Genomic DNA, 24,151 nt, shown 5'->3' on the forward strand with positions numbered 1-24,151 from the left:
TAGGACTGTTCAGTGATCTTGGACTATGGTGTCAGGGTCCAGGCGTAGACAGCTGGCAGAAGATGGCGCCTCCTCTTGCCTGATCTACTTTTCAGATTTCCAGTAGTGTGGGATGCTTCGTCTGTCATAGCCGGGTCAATCCCCAAAAGCTTGCAGTCCTCTTTCAAGGAACGGATCGGATGGAGCGCCTCCTCCCACTGAAATCCGAGTCTAAAGGGATGGCCCCACGAATAAGAGATGCTGTGGTCTCGAAGATAGGTGGTCACTGGGCGGAAGTCCTTACACTTCTGCACCATTAAGGATGAGAGGTCCTGGTATAATGTGATAGTGTGTCCTCTAAATTTCAGTGGATGCTGATCCCTTGCTTTACGTAATATCTGCTCTATTAGGGTGAAGTTGTGGACACATGCCAAAATGTCAGTACAGTGCTATGGGCCAGCTCAAGGGAGTCCCACTCTGTGAACTCTATCAATCTAGATCAGGTCCAAAGCATCTAAGATCTGCACAAAGAGTGTGTGCATATAGGACTCTATGTCCCCTTCCTCCGCTCCATGTGGGGCCACTCGGATTCAGATGTTTTTACGCCTGGACCTGTTTGAGGTTTTCAGCGTGTGCCTGGAGAACAATATGTTGTTCTTTAAGATGGAGGACCTCTTGTTGGAGTTGTTCTACTTCTTTGTCTCTAGGTGTCTCTCTGACTTCCAGAGTGGCCACTCAGTCTCCCAACCCTGACACACCTGCGAATATTGCTTTCAGGTCCTGGGAGAGCTCCTCCTTTTCATCGCACCCGGTGGCAGGGTCCAAGGAGGGAGGTATGTGAGAAAGGACTCCCAGTTCCCCAGAGGAGCGTGTAAGCATGTCCTTGAGGGTACGGCTTTCTTGCTCTTCGCTCCAGCCATGTTCGCCTTGGTTCCAGGCTCAATAGTGCCGGCTGCGTGGACAGCACTGCTTTCGTTGTGAGGATCCAACACCTACTAGAGAAGGAACTGCTTAGACGAGGATCAGGTCAGAATATCGAGGAGGTCATAAGTCTCGCAAAGCCTCATCGGTCTTTTGGACCGTTTCCCAGCTCGGGCTGGGCAGCTACCCCAGGCGGGCCGCTATTCTTGGTGCTCACCGAAGCAAAGACTGGCACAGCCTTGCGTTCCTTGTGTTAGGCAGACAGCCGATTGATGCCTGGAAGTTTACAGGTGGCTAAGCTGGGGGTGGTCGACTTGTGAGCAGATGAAGGTCCAAGTGGTCACCAGTCCACTCCTCTAGGACTTGGCGCCCTGACACACAACCCTGGGGACAGGGTCACAAAGCAATGTTGGAATAAACGGAGTCTCCTTACACTGGCATGGTGCTGGGCAGGGGGCTACTTCGCTGCTGGGTCCTATCCCAATCTAGGACCTGAAGCCTTTATATAGACTTGCCCACCGGACCAGCCAGGCAGGGGTCAGGACCCAGGATACTAGCACCGTCCCGCTATAGACAAAAAGTTTTACGTTGGGGAATACCAGTTATTTCCACATCTGCAGGCCTCGTGCATTCACTGGAAGCTCTCCAGTTGCTTCGCTATTGTCACATCAGCAATGCCGGCACGGGGTCCATCAAGGCAAGGCCACCATGTGCACCGTGCAGAGGGCTAAACGGGCCTCATCGTCTACCAGGCACCTCTATCCAGAAGCCGAGAGTTCCTGCAGTGGGTCTTGCAGGGCTGTGTTGTCTTTTGCCCTTGGTCTTGGCTCATCATCCGGGTCTCCTATCTGCCCTCCGGAGCCCGGGGGCTCACGTCCTGCCAGGGGCCAGGGACAGTGCCTCCCATGGATCAAGCCGCGTGTCCACGATCAGCCCACAGGTGAGGAATCAGTGGTGGGAAAGACGTGGCACTGATCTTTTACCCCCCTGCCGTCAGCTGCAGTGTTGCTAGGTAGGCCCCCGCCATCTGTCAGGCTCCGCAGTCCTGGCCAGGCTGCAGTGAAGGCCCGCCTCTCCGCTCTGCCCTCCTGACACTACCAGTCAGCCGCCAATTTGCCAGCCATGTGATTTGTCCCCAAATTACTGATCTCCCTGGGTCCAGGGGGCAGCACAAGATTTCAGGGAGCAGGCAGCAACTTCAGGGATTCCCCCGAGCCCCATCTATCGCCTGGGTGGGGAGGGATCGGCGTTTCACAAACAAAGTCAGGAAACGGACCCAAACGTGCAGCTCACTCCATCATCTTGGCCAAGCCTCCCAAATATCCCAATTTAAAATGCGGTTCTGTGCACCAAGTTTCCTGAAGTATACAGATGTCAAATTTTCCCAGGTATTCACTACAACCTGGAAGTGCCAATCTTGATCCAAGACCGGTCACATTCCATGAAACAATTTTTATCACAGAACTATCTAGTGCTATTTTTCTGGGGGAAGTAGATATAACATCCAGGAGAGGGGAAGGGATGCTTAATCTGTCAGTCTCTGCAGAAGGCAAAATTCTAGAAGACTGAACAGTAAGTGGGCTACAAATCGCATTCCAAATAGACCCAGTCTCTTTAACATGTGGTTTATGTCACAACTGAAAGTCCATTTGGGTTATGGGAAGACAACTATCAGTCCACCTCTTGCATATGAGAGCTTAAAGATTCACAAGCAAGGCGTGGCAGTAGTTCTCTGCAGGGCAATGGTATTTTGAACAAATCTGAGTCCCATGAAGACTGGAAGGTCTCAAATCAATCAAAGGCAATCAAATTGTCAACCAGGTCCCTATGTCTTAGAAGTAATTCAATGCTATCAAGCTTATGAGTTCTACGGTCATGCCTTTTTGCTCAAAGAATACATCTTGGATAACTGAACGGCATCCCTTTGTATGCCGAAACCAGAGAGTATCTTTATTTTTAAGTGAATTCTTATTTATACAAAGGAATTTTCGGAACACTGACCAGGAAAACAGAACATGGACCCAGCATTGGATTACTTTTACGCTGCATATTAGACAGATTACTAGATATGTGCCCTTTCTCTCTAAAACACTGATTTCTTTGGATGGCAATGCCTTCATGTGTAGCATTGGGATAACAATGCAAGGGTAGTGCTATGTGACTCAATGGTTCTTGTATTTCTAAACTAGTATCTGATCGAACAGAGCCTGCAATAATCCTGCATTATGTGGGGTTGAAATACCCTGCATTTTGGCCAATTTAGGGAAAGCCTGAACAGCCATGCATGGATTTTCATCTTTTTGCAACAGCAGTTGATTCAAAGTGATATTTAAAGATGTGACCAGTTTGTTTAATTCACCCATTTCACCTTTTAGATCAATAATTTGGGATGTAAGATCAGCAAATTGATTAGTGGGAATTTCAACCACACCATCAGCAGCAGTATTCTCGCTAGACCCAGCTAAAGTAGCTTATATTCCCTGCATGTACGCCAGTGGAGAAAAAAGATTCCTACATGGAATGGTAATAATAGGAAGCAAAGGATAAACAGGAGGAACAGAATCGGTTTGATAATCACTGGCTGGCTCAGCAACAGAACACACAGGAAGGCACTGATGTTTGTTTCTCTGCCATATTACTACTAAAGTAATCAGGAAGGGTTACAGGCTGCTTTTTACTAACATTTGATTAAGCAAGTGTAGGCACAGGATCATCCCCTATAATTGACTCAACGTCTTCAATTAGTAAATCAATTTCTTTTAACATACAATTTCTTGAGGGTATAGAAGCTTTAGCCAACTTACCTGGACCCTGCAGAGTTTCTGAAGCTTTACGTTTCCCATATTATAAAAAAGAAAAAGGTATAAGACTTAATAATGCAGAATACTTGATCAGTTGAATTTCTTTGAAACACCCAATATGTCATTATAGCAAAGCAAAATGAAAGCATATATATATATTCCAGTAGAAGGCGTTCTGCCGAAACGCGTTGACATTTCTCTTCAGGACTCTGTGAAACCTTTATAAGCAATAAATTTGATGAATTGAACACGGCTTTGTTGAACACGACTTTGTTCCAATGGTCTGGATCCAATTAACGGGATTGGTGCAGCCGTCAGATGGTTATCGTTCCATCTGTTGAAGATTATTATATATATATCCATATATATATGTAATATAATATAATATATGGAAAATGTCACTTACCCAGTGTACATCTGTTCGTGGCATGTTCCGCTGCAGATTCACATGCTATGCATTATCCTGCCATCGAGTGTTGGGCTCGGAGTGTTACAAGTTGTTTTTCTTCGAAGAAGTCTTTTCGAGTCACGGACCGAGTGACTCCTCCTTTTCGTCTCCATTGCGCAAGGGCATCGACTCCATCTTAGATTGTTTTCCCCGCAGAGGGTGAGGTAGGAGTTGTGAATATAGTAATTGTGCCCATGCAATGGAGTAGGTAAGTATGTACATAATGTGTCTTAAGAAGTATTTATTTACAAATTTACACGTTTTACAGTTTTCATCCAACTTATAACGGCTACAGGCTCCCGGGGAGGTGGGAGGGCGCATGTGAATCTGCAGCGTCTCATGCCACGAACAGATGTACACTGGGTAAGTGACATTTTCCATTCAATGGCATGTGTAGCTGCAGATACACATGCTGTGCATAGACTTTTAAGCAGTAATCTCCCCAAAAAGCGGTGGCTTAGCCTGTAGGAGTTGAAGTTGTTTGAAATAATGTTCGCAATACAGCCTGTCCAACTGTGGCTTGTTGTGTTGTTAACACATCTACACAGTAATGTTTTGTGAATGTATGAGGCGTAGACCATGTGGCTGCCTTACATATTTCTGTCATAGGTATATTCCCTAGAAAAGCCATTGTGGCACCTTTTTTCCTAGTGGAGTGCGTCTTTGGTGTAATAGGTAGATCTCTTTTTGCTTTAATATAGCAGGTCTAAATACATTTCACTATCCATCTGGCAATGCCTTGTTTGGATATTGGATTTCCTGCATGAGGTTTTTGGAAGGCTACAAACAATTGTTTTGTGAAACTGTTTTGTTCTATCAATGTAATACATTAGTGCTCTTTTAATGTCTAACGTATGTAAGGCTCTTTCGGCTACTGAGTCTGGTTGTTGAAAAAAGACTGGGAGTTCCACTGTTTGGTTTAGGTGGAATGGTGATATAACTTTTAGTAAGAATTTGGGATTTGTATGGAGAACTACTTTAGGTTTATGTATCTGTATAAAGGGTTCTTGTATAGTAAATGCTTGTATTTCACTTACTCTTCTAAGAGATGTGATAGCTATGAGGAAGGCTACTTTCCAAGTTAAGTATGGCATCTCACAAGAGTGCATGGGTTCAAATGGTGATCCCATGAGCCGTGTTAAAACAATATTGAGATTCCATGAGGGGACTGGTGGTGTTCTCGGGGGTATGATTCTTTTTAATCCCTCCATAAATGCTTTGATGACTGGGATTCTAAAAAGTGATGTTGAATGTGTAATCTGCAGATATTGCTGTGAGATGTATTTTAATAGAAGAGAATGCTAGTTTAGATTTTTGTAAGTGTAATAAGTAGCTTACAATGTTCTTTGCGGAAGCATGTAGTGGTTGAATTTGATTATTATGGCAGTAATAAACAAATCTTTTCCATTTGTTTGCATAACAATGTCTTGTAGTAGGTTTTCTAGCTTGTTTAATGACCTCCATACATTCTTGTGTAAGGTCTAAATGTCCAAATTCTAAGACTTCAGGAGCCAGATTGCTAGATTGAGCGATGCTGGATTCGGGTGTCTGATCTGTTGTTTGTGTTGAGTTAACAGATCTGGTCTGTTTGGTAGTTAGATATGAGGTACTACTGACAGGTCCAGCAGTGTTGTGTACCACGGTTGGCGAGCCCAGGTTGGTGCTATGAGTATTAGTTTGAGTCTGTTTTGACTCAATTTGTTTACCAGATAAGGAAGGAGTGGGAGAGGGGGAAAAGCGTAAGCAAATATCCCTGACCAACTCATCGATAACGCACTGCCCTAGGTCAGAGTGTGTGGATACCTGGACGCAAAGTCTTGCCATTTTGCGTTTTCTTTTGTTGCGAATAGGTCTATTTGTGGTGTTCCCCAGCGTAGAAAGTAAGTTTGTAGGACCTGGGGATGAATTTCCCATTCGTGTGTTTGTTGGTGAGCTCGACTGAGAATGTCGGCCAACTGGTTTTGAATACCTGGGATGTATTGTGCTATTAGGCAAATGTGATTGTGAATTGCCCAATGCCAATTTTTGTGTGCTAAGAGACAGTTGTGAGGAGTGTGTCCCTCCCTGTTTGTTGAGGTAATACATTGTCGTCATGTTGTCGGTTTTGACAAGAATGTGTTTGTGGGCTACCAGTGGTTGAAATGCTTTCAATGCTAGAAACACTGCCAACAGTTCTAAGTGATTTATGTGCAGTTGTTTTTGTTGAATGTTCCATTGTCCCTGTATACTGTGCTGGTTGAGGTGTGCTCCCCACCCCATCATGGAAGCATCTGCTGTGATCACGTATTGAGGCACTGGGTCTTGGAATGGCCGCCCTTGGTTTAAATTTATAGGGTTCCACCATTGAAGCGAGAGGTGTGTTTGGCGGTCTATCAACACTAGATCTTGGAGTTGACCCTGTGCCCATTGTGTTGCTAGACACTGTTGTAAGGGCCACATGTGTAGTCTTGCATTTGGGACGATGGCTATGCATGAAGACATCATGCCTAGAAGTTTCATTACAAACCTCACTTGGTAGTGTTGGTTTGGCTGTATGTTTAATATTGTATTGCGGAATGCCTGTACCCTTTGTGGACTTGGAGTGGCAATCGTCTTTTGTGTATTGAGTGTTGCTCCCAAGTATTGTTGTATTTGGGATGGTTGTAGATGTGATTTTTGGTAATTTACAGAGAACTCTAGTTTGTGTAGAGTTTCTATCATGTATTGTGTGTGTAGAAGACACTGTTGCTGAGTTTTTATTAACCAATCGTCCAAGTAAGGGAATACGTGCATGTGCTGTCTCCTGATGTGAGCGGCTACTACTGCAAGGCATTTTGTGAATACTCTTGGGGCTGTTATCCCGAATGGTAACACCTTGAATTGGTAATGCACGCCTTGGATTACAAACCTTAAGTATTTCCTGTGGGAAGGATGTATGGGTATGTGGAAATATGCATCCTTGAGATCCAATGTTGATATGTAGTCTTGTTTTTTGAGCAAGGGAATCACGTCTTGAAGTGTCACCATGTGAAAGTGATCTGATTTGATGTAAAGATTCAGTGTTCTGAGGTCTAATATGGGTCTCAGCGTTTTGTCCTTCTTTGGAATTAGGAAATACAGGGAGTAGACACCTGTTCCTTTTTGATGGTTGGGTACTAGTTCTATTGCTTGTTTTTGTATCAATGCTTGGACTTCTAGTTGTAACAGGTCTAAGTGTTGTTTGGACATAGTGTGCTCTTGGGGGCACATCTGGTGGCAATTGTAGGAATTCTATGCAATAACCATGTTGGATAATGGCTGGGACCCATGCGTCCGTAGTTATGTTTTCCCAGTTGTGATAGTATGCGGTAAGTCTCCCCCCCACTGGTGTTGAGTGGTGGGGGTTTGTGACATTGAAGACACTGTTTGGTTTGAGGGTTTTGGGCTCTGGAATTTCCCTCTTGCCTTTGGGAATTGTCCACCTCTGTATGTTCCTCGAAAACCTCCTCTTTGGTACTGGCCCTGATATGTGGGTCTGACTTGTGAGGTGGAAAGCTCTGTGGTTTGGGAAAGAAACCCCCCTCTAAATTGCGGCTTTCTAAAAGTGCCCCTGTTCTGTGGGGAGTAGAGCGCGCCCATGGCTTTGGCCGTGTCAGTGTCCTTTTTGAGCTTTTTGATTGCCGTATCCACCTCCGGCCCAAACAATTGTTCTTGGTTGAACGGCATATTTAGCACAGCTTGCTGGATTTCTGGTTTAAAACCCGAGCTCCGTAACCATGCGTGCCTACCAATGGTTACCGCAGTGCTCACTGTCCTTGCTGCTGTGTCTGCCGAGTCCATCGCAGACCTTATTTGGTTGTTTGAAATCGTTTGTCCTTCCTCAACAACCTGTTGGGCACATTTTTGGTATTCCTTGGGCAAGTGCTGAATGATATGTTGCATCTCGTCCCAGTGTGCCCTGTCGTAGCGAGCCAGTAGAGCCTGAGAATTGGCAATCCGCCATTGATTGGCTACCTGTGCTGCCACCCTTTTGCCTGCTGCATTGAATTTCTTACTTTCCTTGTCGGGCGGTGGTGCGTCTCCTGAGGATTGGGAGTTTGCCCTCTTTCAGGCTGCTCCCACTACCACCGAATCTGGTGTCAGTTGCTGTGTTATATACACAGGGTCCGTTGGGGAGGTTTAGATTTCTTCTCCACCCTAGGCGTGATGGCTCTGCCTCTTACTGGGTCCTGGAACACCTGTTTGGCATGTTTTAACATGCCTGGGAGCATTGGCAAACTTTGGTAAGAGCTGTGAGTGGATGCCAAGGTGTTAAATAAAAAGTCGTCTTCTATGGGCTCCGCATGCATTGCTACATTATGGAAAGTAGCTGCTCTTGATACCACCTGCATATATGCAGTGCTGTCCTCAGGTGGTGACGGCCTTGCCGGGTAGCAATCAGGACTATTGTCTGAGACCGGTGCATCAAATAAGTCCTATGCATCCGGGTCATCTTGTGTCATCCCCGTGTGTGTTGGCGACTGCATTGGGGGTGTTGCTACCGGGGACAGGTGTGGTGAATGCAATGGTGAAGGCTGTGGCGAAACCCTTGGTGGTGTCTTGTCTCTTGCCACCTTTGCCCTTGGCTGCATTTCCGCTTCCTGGAAGGCTAGCTTTCGATTCATTTTTATTGGAGGAAGAGTTTGAATTTTCCCCGTCTCTTTCTGTATGTGCAGCCTCCTTTGGGTATGGTCTGGCTCTCCCATGCCTAGTTCCTGCTCAAATCTGTGCCCTTGCATTTGGCTGGAAAGGCCGTGCTCTTCTGTATAGGAGCCTGTTTTCGGCTCTGAGGCTGCATGTTTCGACACCGAAGGTTTCGGTACGCTCTTTTTAGAGAAACCTTTTTGACTTTGGGGGTGTCGAACTCTCGGTGCCGAGATGGTTCGGAGCCGGTATCTCGACCGGAGTCGGATGTCTTCGGCTGCTGGGAGGCCTTTTTCGGTGCTGATGTTTGGTCACCGTGTTTTCGGGTTAAGCCATGACCTGTTGGCAGTGGCATCCCCTTGGCCTTTATAATTTTTGAGTGAGTCTTTGCCGGGGCTGATTTACTCACAGTTTGTTGCTGCGCCTTGAGCTGCTCACTTTTGGACTCGTCCGAATCTTGAATGGAGAATCTCTCCTCTTCCTCGACGTCGATCTGTTCGGCCGGTTTCGACTCCATCTGGAGTCTTCTAGCTCTTCGATCGCGTAGGGTCTTCTTTGATCGAAATGCCCGACAGGCCTCGCAAGTATCCTCCCTGTGTTCGGTGATAGACACAGATTACAGACCAGGTGTTGGTCTGTATAAGGATACTTTGCGTGGCAATTCAGGCAGAAACGGAAGAGGGTCCAGTCCATGAGGTTTGGAGATGGACGCGTTCGGGCCGACCAGGCCCCGCTAAAGAGTGGAAGCCCTGAAGGGCCGCCGGAGTGCTTCTTTTTTTCGGTGTCGATGTGCTAACACTAAACCGGTACCGAGCGCGAACAATACCGTCGAATTTTCCGAGGACCAGGGGCAAGCAGCCATCTAGACCACGCAACGATCTTATGATAATTATGAAAATTAAAACCTAAAGATAGATGTGCCTAAATGCCTCTTTCGGGCTTGGATAGGCGCAGACGTGCCAGTGGGTTAATGAGGGCGCTTTGTAGCATGTCGGAGATAGGCCACGCCCCCTTGAAGAAGCACTCTGCAAATACGCCTCCTGGCATGTCAACTGCTTGTCTAAAGAGTTCTTTAGAGTTCCAATGGGCTGAGTGGCAAAGTCTCCTCAAAGACAGCAATTGGGACAGTCCTGTGCAGTGGGTTGCTGAGGGTGCTTCGTAGCGTGTTGGAGATAGGCCGTACCCTCTTGCTGGAATGCTCTGCAATCACGCCTCCTGGCGCGTTGCCTGCTGGTCTCAAGAGACCCCTGGAATCCCTATTAGCTACTTGGCAAAGTCCCAACAAAGATAGTGCTGTATCTACATTGTGGGCTTCAGCCTCCCCATAAGCTTGCAAATTGCTGGCTCCATGTTCCCTCTCCCATTGTTTTTCACCATTTGCGCATGGCATGCATTTGGCATGCCTCTTCCTCTGTTTACTCATCCCCACGAGCAGGGACTAAGGGCCCGATTACGCCGCATTCGCTGTCAAAGGGGCGGCATCAATGTATGTGACGTCATTGAACTCGCAACCAACGATGGTGTGTTATGATCATGCTCCACGCCTCATGGGCAGTGTATCACTACACCATACTGTCGGAAAGAACCTTTAACTTTAACAGTCGATTATTGTTTGGCCACAGTAGTACAGTAAAGGAGAGGTTGTGTTTTGGGGTTTTATTAAAACTGTCAATTGAGGGATTTTGTAAAAAACAGGGGAATTCATTTTCTTAATTGACCTGTATTGAAGCGGAGGCAATTTTAGACAAGAGATGCTTAAACGAAAATCGTTTGATGCTTCACAAAACACCTAAATCAGGTCTTTTTGGAGGAAAAAAACAGCCATTTGATTGTTTTGTGTGTGGCACTTAATCGCGAACTGAGTGATAAACTAATATCTTCGAAATTATTTTCAGAATGACAGGTGCTGTCTCGCTGCCGCTCTGCCCCATCCAGGCTCTACCCTCAGCACTGCAGCAGTGAAGGACGTGGGCTGCCGGTTTCTAACAAAGTTCACCACTCTCACCCGCCCTCCCATTCACCACCCCTACCCACTCCCAAAAGCAATAGGCCACCCACTGCTGAGATCTATTGGCTTTGCCAATGCTTGTTGTATTTGCAAAAGGCTGAGCCATGCGTTGTCACTGCAATTTTGGTATTAAATTGTTCATCCGTTTCCAACTCCTGCTTCGGTGGTAACTGATGTTCAAACACAAAGGTATCCCTGTGGGTCAGCTTTCTCTCTTGGAATTGTGACTGCTGACTTTGTGGGGAACAGACAGTGATCAGGGAATGAATGCATGCTACACACAATGTCATTCCTAGCAGGAAAACGTTATAAAACAAAATAATCCCTTTAGTCCAGGGGACATGTCACATAAGGGATTGCCTTTTATTGTTTCCCCTGCCCCTCCATAATCTCATGCTGTTTGGGATTAATTTCTCCAGGCCTTTTTAGCGATTGACAGTCAGAGTGCATAGCATAATGATATCATTATTAAAAGTGAAAATAAAAGGAGTTGCTTGGCTGCTTCTCCCCTTTCATTGTTCTTGGGTGGCGCTGCTCAGCCTCGCAGACATCTATCACAACAGGACATGAGCTACTGATAAGGGACAAATGCCCCATTTCCAATGATATGGCTCCATAAAAATCCCTTCTCTGAGACTGCTGCAGCAGGCTGAGAATCTTCCAAGGACCCACCCACGGAACCAGCAGAGAGTTGAAAGCAGGGGAGCTGTCCCCTAGACATGTGCAGCTGCTTCCCCTGAAGGACCACAACAGTTATTTTTGTCACCCTAAAGGAGAGATAACCCCAATATGCTCACCCAGTAGTGATCAGGAATCCTAACTGACACCAGGTTGTCATATTTAAAAAGAAAATGGGCTGGGGGCCGGCCCATCATGGCATTAGGTGGCAGACCCCCAACCCTGAAGCTCAAATAGTCTCAACTGAATAGGTCAGGCCACAAACCCCAGCAAAGAGCAGCCAAGTACTCAACACCTTCACTGAAGATCAACAATTAATACTCGGAGTCAACTACATTTGGGTTAACTGAGACAATCTTTACACTACCTTTTCTCAGCGATACTTCCCATTACCAGCTCGGACTGCCTACTCCTAGTCTAATTTTATTAAGCCATTGAAATTCTTCATTCCACACTCCACTCCATAACAGTACTAATGTGTAGGAAACAATTGGGGACTTTACTGCAGCAAGTTTAGCAGGAAAAGGTCTGCCCCTAACTGACCCTCCTAAATGAACACCAGTGCTCAATGAAGAACAGTAACAATGGCATTGGTTTTCCTCTCTGGACAGAGTTATTGCAATTTGTGCTCAGAAAGAAATGGTCTCTCCCTCTTTTACTTGCTTGATCCCAGATGGTGCTTGCCCATCCCTCAACAAACACATATACCTACATCTCCCCCTACAGGGCCCACCTCTGCCTTTGAAACTTTATTCATCAATATAAAAATCTGGACCAAATCTAGAGTTCTTAGCACCCTTGGACAGATCAAACAAGCTGTTTGGATGGCAAAGAAGAAACAGAACGAGGTTGTTCAGCCATATAAATGTTTATCAACACATCAAATCTGAAATAAAAAAAACTCACCAGGGGGTTTGTTAGGAAAATATTCAGTAGGATAGATCAAGTTTAACTGGGATCAAAAACACGTAATTTTCTGTTCTCCTGTTAATTTATTCTACATTTTGGATTAGTTTACAGAATCCTTAAACCGTGTTATCCCAGGGAATCAAGTGTAACCTCTGGGTGGGAGTTACTCCTTTCTAAATCTTTTTCTATAAACCTTTACTATGCAATCCAGCAGGGGTGCTCTTGTAAGGAAAAAGAAGAAAATGTTGCCAAACAACTTTCAATATTCTTCCAAGACTTCCATATCCTCTGCAACTGGACTTCCGTCTAGGCCAAGTCATTAAAACCACTTTTCCCCTGGCACAGGAAGAACTTTGTGACATACAAGGATGAGAATGATACCTCAGTAGTGATTTTCTGTGTCTCTCCATCTTCTTTCAATTGCATTAACCATGGAGTACTGATATGACATTTGGCGGAGCTTGAGGATAAGAAATTTGATATTGGCCTTCTTGAAGTCTTTTGAGCCTGAACATTGCCAGCTCTTTTCAGTCCTTATCTTCAGATCCTTCAAGTCATTATTTTGGTGTGGTGCACTTCCGTTATAAGTGTTATCACTAATACTTTTTAAACATTTAGGTTGTGCTGGTTAGAACCTTTAGATACATGCTGACAAGACAGTCAATCAAGATGGATATTCAGGGCAATAGGTCTGCAATGAAAGAAAAGGTATTGCCCAATGCAGCACAGCTTTGGATGAGCATCAGTTTCTTAGAGCTGAATGCTGGAAATGCCAGCCAGCTTCTGTTGAACAACCAATCACGCTTTCTGGGACAGTCTCTCTTTTGGCCTCAGGATATGGGTTCAGCCTGGGAAACTGCATTAAAAGTTACATTTCTTGTAAACCTCATTGATGCTGCTAGTCAATTCTATGGGATCCTTTTGTTTTCCCATCTTGAGAATGCTGTAAATAAAATTCTCCGTTAACTTTCCGAAGATACACACTCAGTGGTGGCAGTGCTAGAAATGGGGTGTCAGGTTGAGGGTCAGTTTGCAATCTGTCCAGGCAGGGACTCTCACTCTAGTCAGGGCAATGGCAATACACACTTAGATAACCCCTGTTCACCCCTTTTGTAGCATCGCACAAGCAGTCAGGCTTATCTCAAAGGCAATGTGTAAAGTATTTGTACCAACAAACACAGCAATACAGTGAAAACACTACAACCAGTTTAGAACAATAGACAATATTCATCTAAATCAAACAAGACCAAATCAACAAAAATCCAACATTCACAAGTAAGGTTATGAATGTTCAAAATAATAGAATCTTACTCCATAGAAAACAATGGAAATGTTATTTACACACCAAGTACCTGGTTTGCGTCACAAGTAAAGGTGCACGGGCAAGCGTGCTTAGAAAAGTCAGAGATGAGTTGACTCCTTACTCACAAGTGAGGCCATGTGTCATTTCTTCTCCGGTCGGGTAGGTGATGCATCGATTTTCTCCCCCGCAAGAGAGCGATGCATTGATTTCCGAATGGGGCACCTCGGATCCGCGCAGGTTCACAATGACTTTGATGACTAGCGATGATGTGTGAGAAATTAACCGCACGGTGATGGAAAACTACACTGCAGGGGTTTTGAGTCATTTCCAGCAGCTGCAGCAGGTGTCTCCAGCCATGCTGCAGGTGATGCGTCGATTTCCCAGCTGTGGTGAAAATCTGGGGTTTTGGGTCCACTACTTATACCCCTCTCTTCCTTTGACGTAGGCAAACTTCAAAGGAAAGTCAAGATACAGCCTTGCCCAGGCCTGGCTACAGACTTACCTTACACCTGGGGGTTGGAGACCTCTTTGTGTGAGGGCAAGCACAGCTCATTCAGGTGTAAGGGGCCACTCCTCCTTCCACTCTAGCCCAAATGGCCCAATTAGGATATGCAGGCTTCACCCCCGCTCCCTTTGTGACTTTATCTAGTTGAGATTCACAAACAGCCCAACTGTCAGTCTGACCCAGACAGGGAATACACAAGCAGGCAGAGACACAGAATGGCTTAAGCAAGAAAATGCCTACTTTTTAAAAGTTGCATTTTCAAAATGACAATTTAAAAAAAAAAAAAAAAAAAAAAAACCTTTACCAAAAGATGGGTTTTTAAATTGTGAGTTCAGACCCCAAACTCCACATCTGCTCCCAAAGGGAAACTGCACTGAACTGTTATTTAAAGGTGGCCCGCATGTTGACCTATGAGAGGGATGGGCCTTACAACAGTGAAAAACGAATCTGGCAGTATTTCACACCTAGGACATGTAAACCACATCAGTCCATGTCCCAGCTTTAACATACACTGCACCCTGCTCATGGGGCTATGTAGAGCCTACCTCAGGGGTGCCCTACATGTAGTAAGAGGGACAGTTAGGGCCTGCCAAGTAGGCATACATGCCAGGCCAAATTGGTATTTTAAAACTGCACGCAAACACTGCAGTGGCAGGTCTGGACCATGTTTACAGGACTACTCATGTGGGTGGCACAAACAGTGAAGCAGGCCCACTAGTAGCATTTGATTTACAGGCCCTGGGCACTTTACTAGGGACTTTCTAGTAAATCAAATATGCCAATCATGGATAAACCAATCACCAATACAATTTACACAGAGAGAATATGCACTTTAGCACTGGTAAAGTGCTCCGAGTTCTAAAGCCAACAAAAACTGGTCAGAAAAAAATAGGAGGAAGGAGGCAACAGGTTTGGGGATGACCCAGCAAAAAGGGCCAGGTCGAACAGGCAGCCTCCTTATTCTTTAAACTGAAATAATGTAATTGCTTTTACGCAGGCAAGCCTTTTCATCTCTAATGTAGCTGTAGCACATTCCGAATTTAGTGGTGCCAAATGTATGTAATTTACATGAATGATTATAATTCTGCCATGCTGCTAGACATTCACTGGTTTGTGGGGAAGAAAGAGCACAGTTCAAATCCTTCTGCCGGACTCACAGTCTATTACTGGTATGAAAGGTTAGAACATCGACCAACAATGCAACTACACATGACACTTGCAGTTGGAAAATAAGCTACTGTACTATGTGCCACTGTAACAAGGGTCTATGTTGAAGACCGTTCCTTTGAATACCTTACTCCAAAGCAGTTGAATAACCTCCCTCTTGGAGCTTAGCAAACAGGAGAATCACTTGGCTTTAAGATGTATTCTATTGATACACTGATACGTCAATTGCATATTCTTTTGCTAGATCTTAGTGCCATGCTGGAATCTGTGCTATTTAATTTGTAAATAAACAAAATAAATGATGCTGTCTAACCTGTGGAAATCAAATGCATTACTTTCCAATCAGTATTTCTATTTATTCTGGCACTTTAAAAAAGTGCCTTTGCTGCCAAATTACCTTATTTTTTTGCAAATAGGGGTGGTATAGTACAAATAAAAATAGGTTAACAGGGGTCTTGCAGAGGAAGAATTTGAACAGAACCCCATTGAAAGCTGTACTCCTTGCGGACCACTTTTAGCCATTTTAAAGATGAATATCTGACTTATTTCACCAAGCTTCTGATTGTCCCATCCACCAATTAGAGCCGGGTAGTGCTACACAGATGATCCCTGTTACAGCAAAGGCAAAGCCCAAGGCCGGGAAAGAGTTGAGGCGAGAGTGGCCTAGAAGTAAGAGTAAAGCGGTCTCCAAATTCTTTTATTTTCTCCCACTTGAGAAGTCTCCTTTTCAAACATATGAATCACAAGAAAATTCCTATACGAATCTTGGTTATAGCGGAGTTTTTCTTACCCTGATTGGTAAAACCTTTATTGTGACAATTAATTGAAATTGGTACAATAATATCATTTAAAATGTAAGATTATAAAAATATAAAATCATAAAATAAATAAATCTACAAAGAGCAAGCAAGCAGGTTTTTTGCTCGGTGGACACGACCCTTAGCGACCCAGCATAGGCAAAGTTAACCACCTATTGTGCAGGGGGTATTAAGGCAGTTCATGGTGGCGTAAAGAATGTTTGTGAATTTCGCAAACCGGGTAAGGTCCCCAAATCTGTTATTGCTTAGACAGTATGCTCAGGCACCCTTACAGTTGTGGATACCATGGTGTAAAAACATTGGTCTCAACACGTCATACTTTTAAAAATACAGGGCATCAGCACAATAGATGAACTACCGATTATTGTTGGAAGTCACAAAATCTACATTGTTGACAGTTCGATTGTTTTGCCCAGTTTGTTTGATTTTCTAGGATCGGGAGGATCATTAGCTTGAGGCATCAAATGTAACGTTTGAATCGTTCTATTTAAAAGGCACTTTAAAACAATGCAGAGTCTTTGCATCTTCATAAAGTTTAGTGATTAGGGAACATTTCCAATTTTTTCTATGTCAGCGTTACAGGAAATGGCCATTACTTTTGTTTTCAGAGCAAACCTTATAGATGTAGGTGTAAGTGCAGAGACTGAGTTTAGGCTCATCTTTATGGCTTAGCCTGCAGCTCTTAATGATAACCCGCAAAGGTTATTTGTAGTCTTATCAATCTCAAGAAGAGCTTTCTTCAGAGTTTCAGAGACAGCTGTGAATAGTGAGTGGTAATATTTGATGTGCAATGCCCTGCATGGCAACTCTTGCCTGGTGAGGCTGAACTCCGGCCGTAGCAGTATCTGCTTTGTGTATTTTGGTAAATTGATTAACAGCGTGTAGACATTGCATTGTATCTTGTCTAGTGCAGTTGATGGTTTCCCTGGAAGAGTTTGTGACCAAAGGAAACAATAGGCAATAAATTAGCATGCACAACTCGAATTACTGCCTCAGCCGATGGACTATCCAGATGATTGTTTAATTTGCAGAGAAAATATAAGTACAGTCACTTTTTTTTTTTCAGATGCCACAGATGTATGCCATACTTTGGGTTTTCAGAGAACCAATCTCCTCGGTAATTGTAGTTAAGTGAATTATCAATCTTCACTGTTCCTAACCTCCATTGCTGATTCGACTTGTGCTGTGATTGCTGAATACCATCACTGTTCTCATAGTGTTAGCTGTTATCTTGTTATCAATAGTATATAAATGTAGCTGATCCAATGCACTCTGCATCCCGTTTCTCATATGGTCTAGAATGATAAGATCATCTACATATTGAAGAACGGGCAGTTGAAAAGACCCAATCCTTGGCGATATTGTTTTAGCTTTTGAGTTGACTTGCCTCAACTCTGTTGTATATAAATTGAATAAACTTGTTGCTAACCTGCACCCTTATTTCAGCCCTCGATTTGTCGGTATTTCTGATGTGACCCGGTTTCCACTTTCGAGACTAAACAGGCATTTGTTTGAATAAAGAGATATGATTACATTCAATAAGGGAAAAGAGATGCCACGGTGTGTTAATTTCAAATGCAGTGAAGTAATCAATGCAAAAGGTGAAAAGCAGTGGGCAAAAAGATTTTGTTGTTTGATTAATCAACTAGAATGGAGAGATCTATGTTCGAAGAATTTGACCAAAAGCCAGTTTGGTGATAGAGAATTATATTTTCCACGGCAGCTTATGCCTCTAGTTCCGACAGTAACATTTTTTCATTTGATTTTGCGGTTACATCTAGTAAGGCAATTAATCAATACTTTGATGGGTCGTTGTGAATCAGCACCTCTCTATGAATGTGCAATTTAAGCAGACTGGAGGCAGTGGTTGTAAAAGGGACTGACGATTTTCACCCACAACTAGGGATCAGCCTTGAACACCGACCCATGCAATCTGTTCAGGCCCAGCTCCCCATTCCCTTTGATTAAAAAAAATAAATAAAACAGTTCCATTGGTTAGCATGATTGTTGTTCATGAACAATGTTTTGGGTAACCTTAATATTTGTCATTTCTTTTGCCCCATTTAAAAACTGCTAGGGATTTACAGTTGAACGATAGGACGCTGACTAAGTTTGCCGGACTGGTTCAAAGGGATGATTTTTATTCCATATTTAAAGTCTCAGCATGTTTAACCCACAGTTCAAAGGCAACCTTATTTCCCCTTATAAAGGGTTTACTTTCTAATTTGTGGATATATTGCCAAAATGTTGAATGGTTGTGAGGGTCAAGGAGGCCTTTATAATCCATTTCAACTTGCATGCCTTTCTTAGTGTAGAAATCCTTTGTTGCAGAGTGGTAGTATGCAAAAGAACTAGTGATGAACGGAAGGCTGAACAATGTCAAACATTCACCCCAAGTACAGAGATCTAGGCCTAGACCCATCAATTGTTTTTGCTACCCATGCCATTCCAGTTTGGGCCCAGCCATATGCAAATCAGTCTTGACCCTGTTCCCCATGGGAACAGTCCAGCCCGAAGGGCCAAGCCTGGTCCTCCCTGGACTGGAAACAAGCATCCTAGACCATAAGCTGAACTGTACTCAAAGAACATATGGAAAACCAAGGAAGGGGGAAACTAGAGCAGTTACTCATGAAAGACAAAGTTAGAAAGTAACTATATATTGATAAGAAAATATTACAAAAAGGGAGAAAAATATGATTAAGTACCTGCATATAAACTTAGAAAATGTATATACTTTGAAAAATCATATTGCCAACATCACTTATGCAACCTGTAGAGCTTATCCAGAAACACTAGATATTCTCTAAATCAGCGGTCTCCAACCTTTTCTGTAGAAAGAGCTACTCATACTGAATGAATATCACCCCGAGCTACTGTTATACCAGTGAGCATATCAGACAAGATTACATTTGTGGTCACCCCATGCTAAATTAACAGCAGTGATTACCGTACTGCTTCAGACAAGGCTGCCACCAGTAATGTAAAAATGGTTTGCCAATTTGGAATACCTCTACATGGGTAATAAATAACAGCCATTGCTGTAATGCCCCTGGTATCAAGCTAAAAATATCATTAGGAAGTCTCCCTAAACTTCATGATTATTATCTCAAATAACAGTTTTAAGTATTTTTTTAAATAAAATAAATCTTTTTTTTCCCCAAACATTTTTATCTTAAATACATGCTTTTCAATTTCGGTATACATATATTAATTCAAACAAGCCAAAGCGACTAATTCAGCAGGCTGGGCTGCATCCAGGAGAGCTTCTTACAGGCAGCTGGAGAGCTGCCAGTAGCTCACGAGCTACTCATTGGTGAAGCTTGCTCTAAATATTATGGACATGCTATTCCTCACTCGCCTGTCTCAAGATCGAGATGAACAAGTTACTTAAATATGGTAACGTCTGATCTGATAGAGACTTTCTAGCCACAGATTCCTTACTTTAGAATAGCCTCCATGTGTCAGACTGGATCTTGAACGTCCTGAGCAGTACCTCTGCGTGTTGGTAGGTGGCGTCATCTCTACTGGATCTGGAAAGTCCTGCGCAGTACCTCTCCGTGTCGGTAGGTGGCGTTAACTTGCTACACATCACTGGCATATGCGCCAGAAGTGACATGCACAGTGTTTATATATTCTTTTTGTGACTTTTCTGGCCAGAAACACAGAGAAAAGTCAGAGGACTGATGGACCAGTGTGCAGATACTTAGGACCTAAAAAGCCTTCTAGTCAAAAGATAACAGTTTGCAGAAGTGGGGAGGTCGGGAGTCGTAAGGAATCTGCAGCTGGATAGTCTTTCCACCAAATAATGCATTACCAAAGGTAAGTAACTTGTTCATCATAGAGACCTCCAGCCGCAGATTCCTTACCTTAAAATTAAAAAGCAATACCTTCCCGGAAGTGGGTCTGCAAACTGGTTCAGGCCAAAAACGTTCTGGAGAACAAAACAGGCAAAATGCCCATCATGACGGACCTGACTGTCAAGGCACTAGTGTTTTGTAAGCATGTGCACAGAAGTACACATAGCCTGACCGATGTCCAGACAGGGATTCTGCAAGCTAACGCAGTGGTCCCAGCCTTGGCTCTAGTGGAATGGGTCAGGCAGTCCTTGGGGGGGTTGCTTCTAAGGCCAGTGTGTAGCAGATCTTAATGCAGAACACAATCCATGAAGAGTTGATCATGCACCCAGTGTTCTCTGCTGCGGTTGTAATAGATCGACAGTGCTCTTTTTGGGTTCAGGCGATGGAGTCTCTCTTCCTGCTAGAGGAGTGAGGTGGAGCGAAGAAGGTTGACAGAGTGATGCTTTGTCTAACGTGGAAACCAGTCACCCTTTTTGGCAGAAAAGAGAAGTGAGTGTGGAGAACCAGTTTGTCTGAGAAGAAGCTGGTGTATGGAGGGTGTACAGAGAGCTCCTGTATTTTGCCTACCCTTACTGCCAAAGAAACGACGACCAAGAACTGTTTTGATTGTTAAGAGACACAGAGGGCAGCTTTGCATAGGCTCAAAGGGCAAACACATCAGTAAAGTTAAAACTAAGTTAAGGTCCCATTGGGGCATAATGAAGGGTTTAGGTGGAAACAAGTGTTGAAGTCCTTTTAGAAAACGAGTCACAACAGGTCACAACAGGTGACTTGAAAAGGGAGGGCTGATACAGCAACAGTAAGCAAGATGAAATGGCCAAATAAAAATGTCCTTTAACTGTGCACAAAGCAAAGCCTTGCCAGGCTAAAGATAAAACAAACAATTCCTCGAATAAAGGTGCAGAAAGAGGCCAAACATGCTACAAATGCCACAAACCTTTCCCAACAGAAGGAGGATACAGTGTTTGCTGACTGATGCCAGATTGCCAGTATAACTTTATAGTGGGGCGGGTGTGGGGGGCTTCCAGACTGACACCTCAGGAATATTCTAAGATTAGGAATCAGCCGCTAGAAGTCTATCAAATGCTGGGTTACAGGGTGACTATGAATGTGATTTAATTTTACCCAAGACTCAATCTCTTGACTTTAGATCCTTAGAAAAATCGATTTCTATTGAAAAAACTAGAACAGTCATTAAATATCTCTCAAGGAACAATATTCAGTATCAATTTTACAGGAGTAAAGATGTTTATTTTCCCAAAGTCACTAGAATACAAGTATGGAATCTTCAATGTTGGATTTTTGTCAGGGAGATGATCATTTTGACATTTAGCTGGGTTTCGCCAACATTTCATAGTGATTTGTATATTGTCCGATGCTTACAGGGACGAATAGCGATACACTGATCTCCATAAGGCACTGCATAGCCTATTGCACTTAATTGGTGATACTGGTAAGCAACGTGGCATAAACCACATAAGTATAACCACTAGTTACTGGAATACAAGTACATTCTGATTGAAGTTTCATTGGTCTCGTATGCTCTTCACAATAAGATATAAATATATAACTTATATTAGCAGAATGGTGACATGCTAGTGAATTAAGTCAAGAAGTTTACAAATGGTATGTTACAACATCACTCTGAAAAAACAGTAGCAAACTGTGAGGAAAACAAATGCAATGTCCAATTAAATGTATAAATAATATTGCACACATTTAAAAACTTTCTCAACGAGGTAAGACTTGTTTTCGATTGTTGAAGTGGCACAACATATTTCCCCCAAAAGAGTAATATAAGATTTAGAAAGCACAGTATGAAACAAGCACTGGAGAAGAAAATTAAGTGCTGTACTTTTGTAAAAACCTTGTTTTTCAATTGTAACATGATCAATTAAACCGATGCTGTGAATAAAAACATTAAAATTAAGGTATATTACACATATGTGTATATCTATATACACACACAAACACACACACACAATATACATTATTTTATTCCAGCTTTGAAAAACTCAAATGTCTGGGGACGAAATGAATTGGCTGACTGGGGATGGAACTCTATAGCATATGAAGTTTTGTATTTGGTAAAGCAAGACTGAATACACAATTGACCTGCATGGTAAAGAATATACATACTTTTTGAACTTTTTTTATTGGAAAAACCTTCAGTACTACAAACATCAATAGACCGAAGACCAGATTGTGTGATTATAAAATTTCACAGTCTTGTGGTGCTCTGTTGATAAGAGTAGAAAATGGAGCCATCGTGGAATACTGTGGTACCTCAGACTGAAAGACTATCTTGTGGCGTGATAGATGGTATAAGTACTTCTTTGAAGGCAAAGCAAAGTGATGAGGTTTGTAAAAAATAAAATAAAAAAAAAAAACCTATACAACTGAAGAAATGCAAGTCAGACTAAGGCGGCTTTATGAACAATTTTAAACTTTAGTATAGCACAAGCACTGCAAATACCAGGGCACACCACTTTTTGAACCACTTCAGAGCAGGCATATATCGTCTGTACCCTTGACTCAAATACTATCACAAGACTTGAAGATTCGTGAAAACTATCCTGGTAAATTCTCATCATTGTTATTTTTCTGACATTTGGGCTTGCAGAAAACTGTGGCCTACAACCGGACAACTCATTGTCTTTGCTGCAACAAGTATACAGTCTATATGCTTGCTAAACTGTTGTCAGTTTCCATTGTGAGGCCAGCCAAGGTGACCTAGGATGTCTGAACTAGCAAATGACTAAAACATGGAATGCATCGCCTCTACATTGCTACCCTCCTATTTGGCCTCCACTGTAGCCTTTGCTCCTTTTCCTCTTCCATATCTTTAGAACTGGTCACTGACCTCCAGTGCTTTCTTTGGTTGACTTCCCTGGTAATGCAACTTTTGACCTCCTTAATGCACAGAACCACTTCAGCTTTTCAGTTCCCTAGCTAGGATGCTACCTTTAAAAATGCAAAAAACTAAACAAGTGTCTAACTGCGGTATTCCCAAACCTGCATCATGCTGACTTCCGCAAGAATACATGATTTAGAGTTGCTCCATGTTCCTGTGAAAAACATCATACAATGCACATCTATACGCTTTACCTCCAAAACATTCTCCTGGTTCGGATCCAAAATAAATTCAAAGGTTTCATTCCAGACGGGGTTTATATTGTTATTGAAATGTTTTGTTCGCTTCCTGCTGTCCGGAGCAGTAGAGACAAATAGTTCCACATAGGGGTCCGGAGTATCAACTGTTAAACAAAAAAACAAAAAAAACAGACACTTGATTGATTTGCAGAAGCTTTTCATTTACAAAATTTACATGGTGGATGTTAACAGACAATTTTGGAAGAAAAAGAGGTTGTGAAACATGGTGATGTACATTGTGTACATTAACTACTGAAAAGCTTAAGGTGTCAGCTTATCACGTTTGATCCATTGTTTAAATCAAGATTTTCTGCCTAGAAATCGTTTCACAGCAACAATGGGATACCATCATCCTAAAACAGGATACCAATACAGGTCCAGGCGGGCTGGATCTATGAAACAATTCTGATGTGCTCAGACAATATAGTCACATACAATGAATCTTATTTGAGCTGAATTACATAGTCCCTAGTATTCCAGAGAAGCTTGCATGAATCAGCCCAATGGATCTATTTTGAACGAAGCCAAACGTCCATGATAAAACCTCAGTTGATGAAACTTCAGACACAACAGCTGTTAAGTGTCGAAAATAACAATGCTCGATTTAAAAAGAAAGTTATTTAGAACTTAGAATAAGCTTGAAAAAGATATTGCACTTACAACCAGAATATTCAAACAATAATTTCGTCAAAATGCCACATCTGAAAGTTCCCCAAATCGCTTGGTCTGACCTATTTATCATTTGAAAAGTGTGTGTGAGTGTCAAATTATGATATTTTGATGGAGGGGTGGAGGAGAGACAGTTGTGGCACTTGGTAAACTCAAGAGAAGTGTGAAGTATTGAATGAGGATGTTTGTGCTTTCTTGTGTGGCCCCTGGGGGTCCACAAAGCATTATCAGGGGGTCCGCAACTGCTTCAAAAATTAAATGATGCTAACAGATTAAGCCCCTAGTTTTCAGTAA

The 24,151-nt window shown here is 43.1% G+C and overlaps 1 protein-coding gene across 1 annotated transcript in view; it reads right to left on the bottom strand.

Annotated features, from left to right (window-relative positions):
* The window catches only part of PLA2G4A (phospholipase A2 group IVA), a 698,142-nt gene that overhangs the window by 521,604 nt on the left and 152,387 nt on the right, over nucleotides 1–24,151 (bottom strand). The window contains exon 4 of the mRNA XM_069231997.1: nucleotides 23,144–23,292. Within this exon, the coding sequence (XP_069088098.1) occupies nucleotides 23,144–23,292 (149 nt within the window). The remainder of the gene's footprint in view (nucleotides 1–23,143; nucleotides 23,293–24,151) is intronic.

The sequence above is a fragment of the Pleurodeles waltl genome, chromosome 4_2 (assembly GCF_031143425.1).
Source record: "Pleurodeles waltl isolate 20211129_DDA chromosome 4_2, aPleWal1.hap1.20221129, whole genome shotgun sequence".
Classification (NCBI taxonomy): domain Eukaryota; kingdom Metazoa; phylum Chordata; class Amphibia; order Caudata; family Salamandridae; genus Pleurodeles; species Pleurodeles waltl.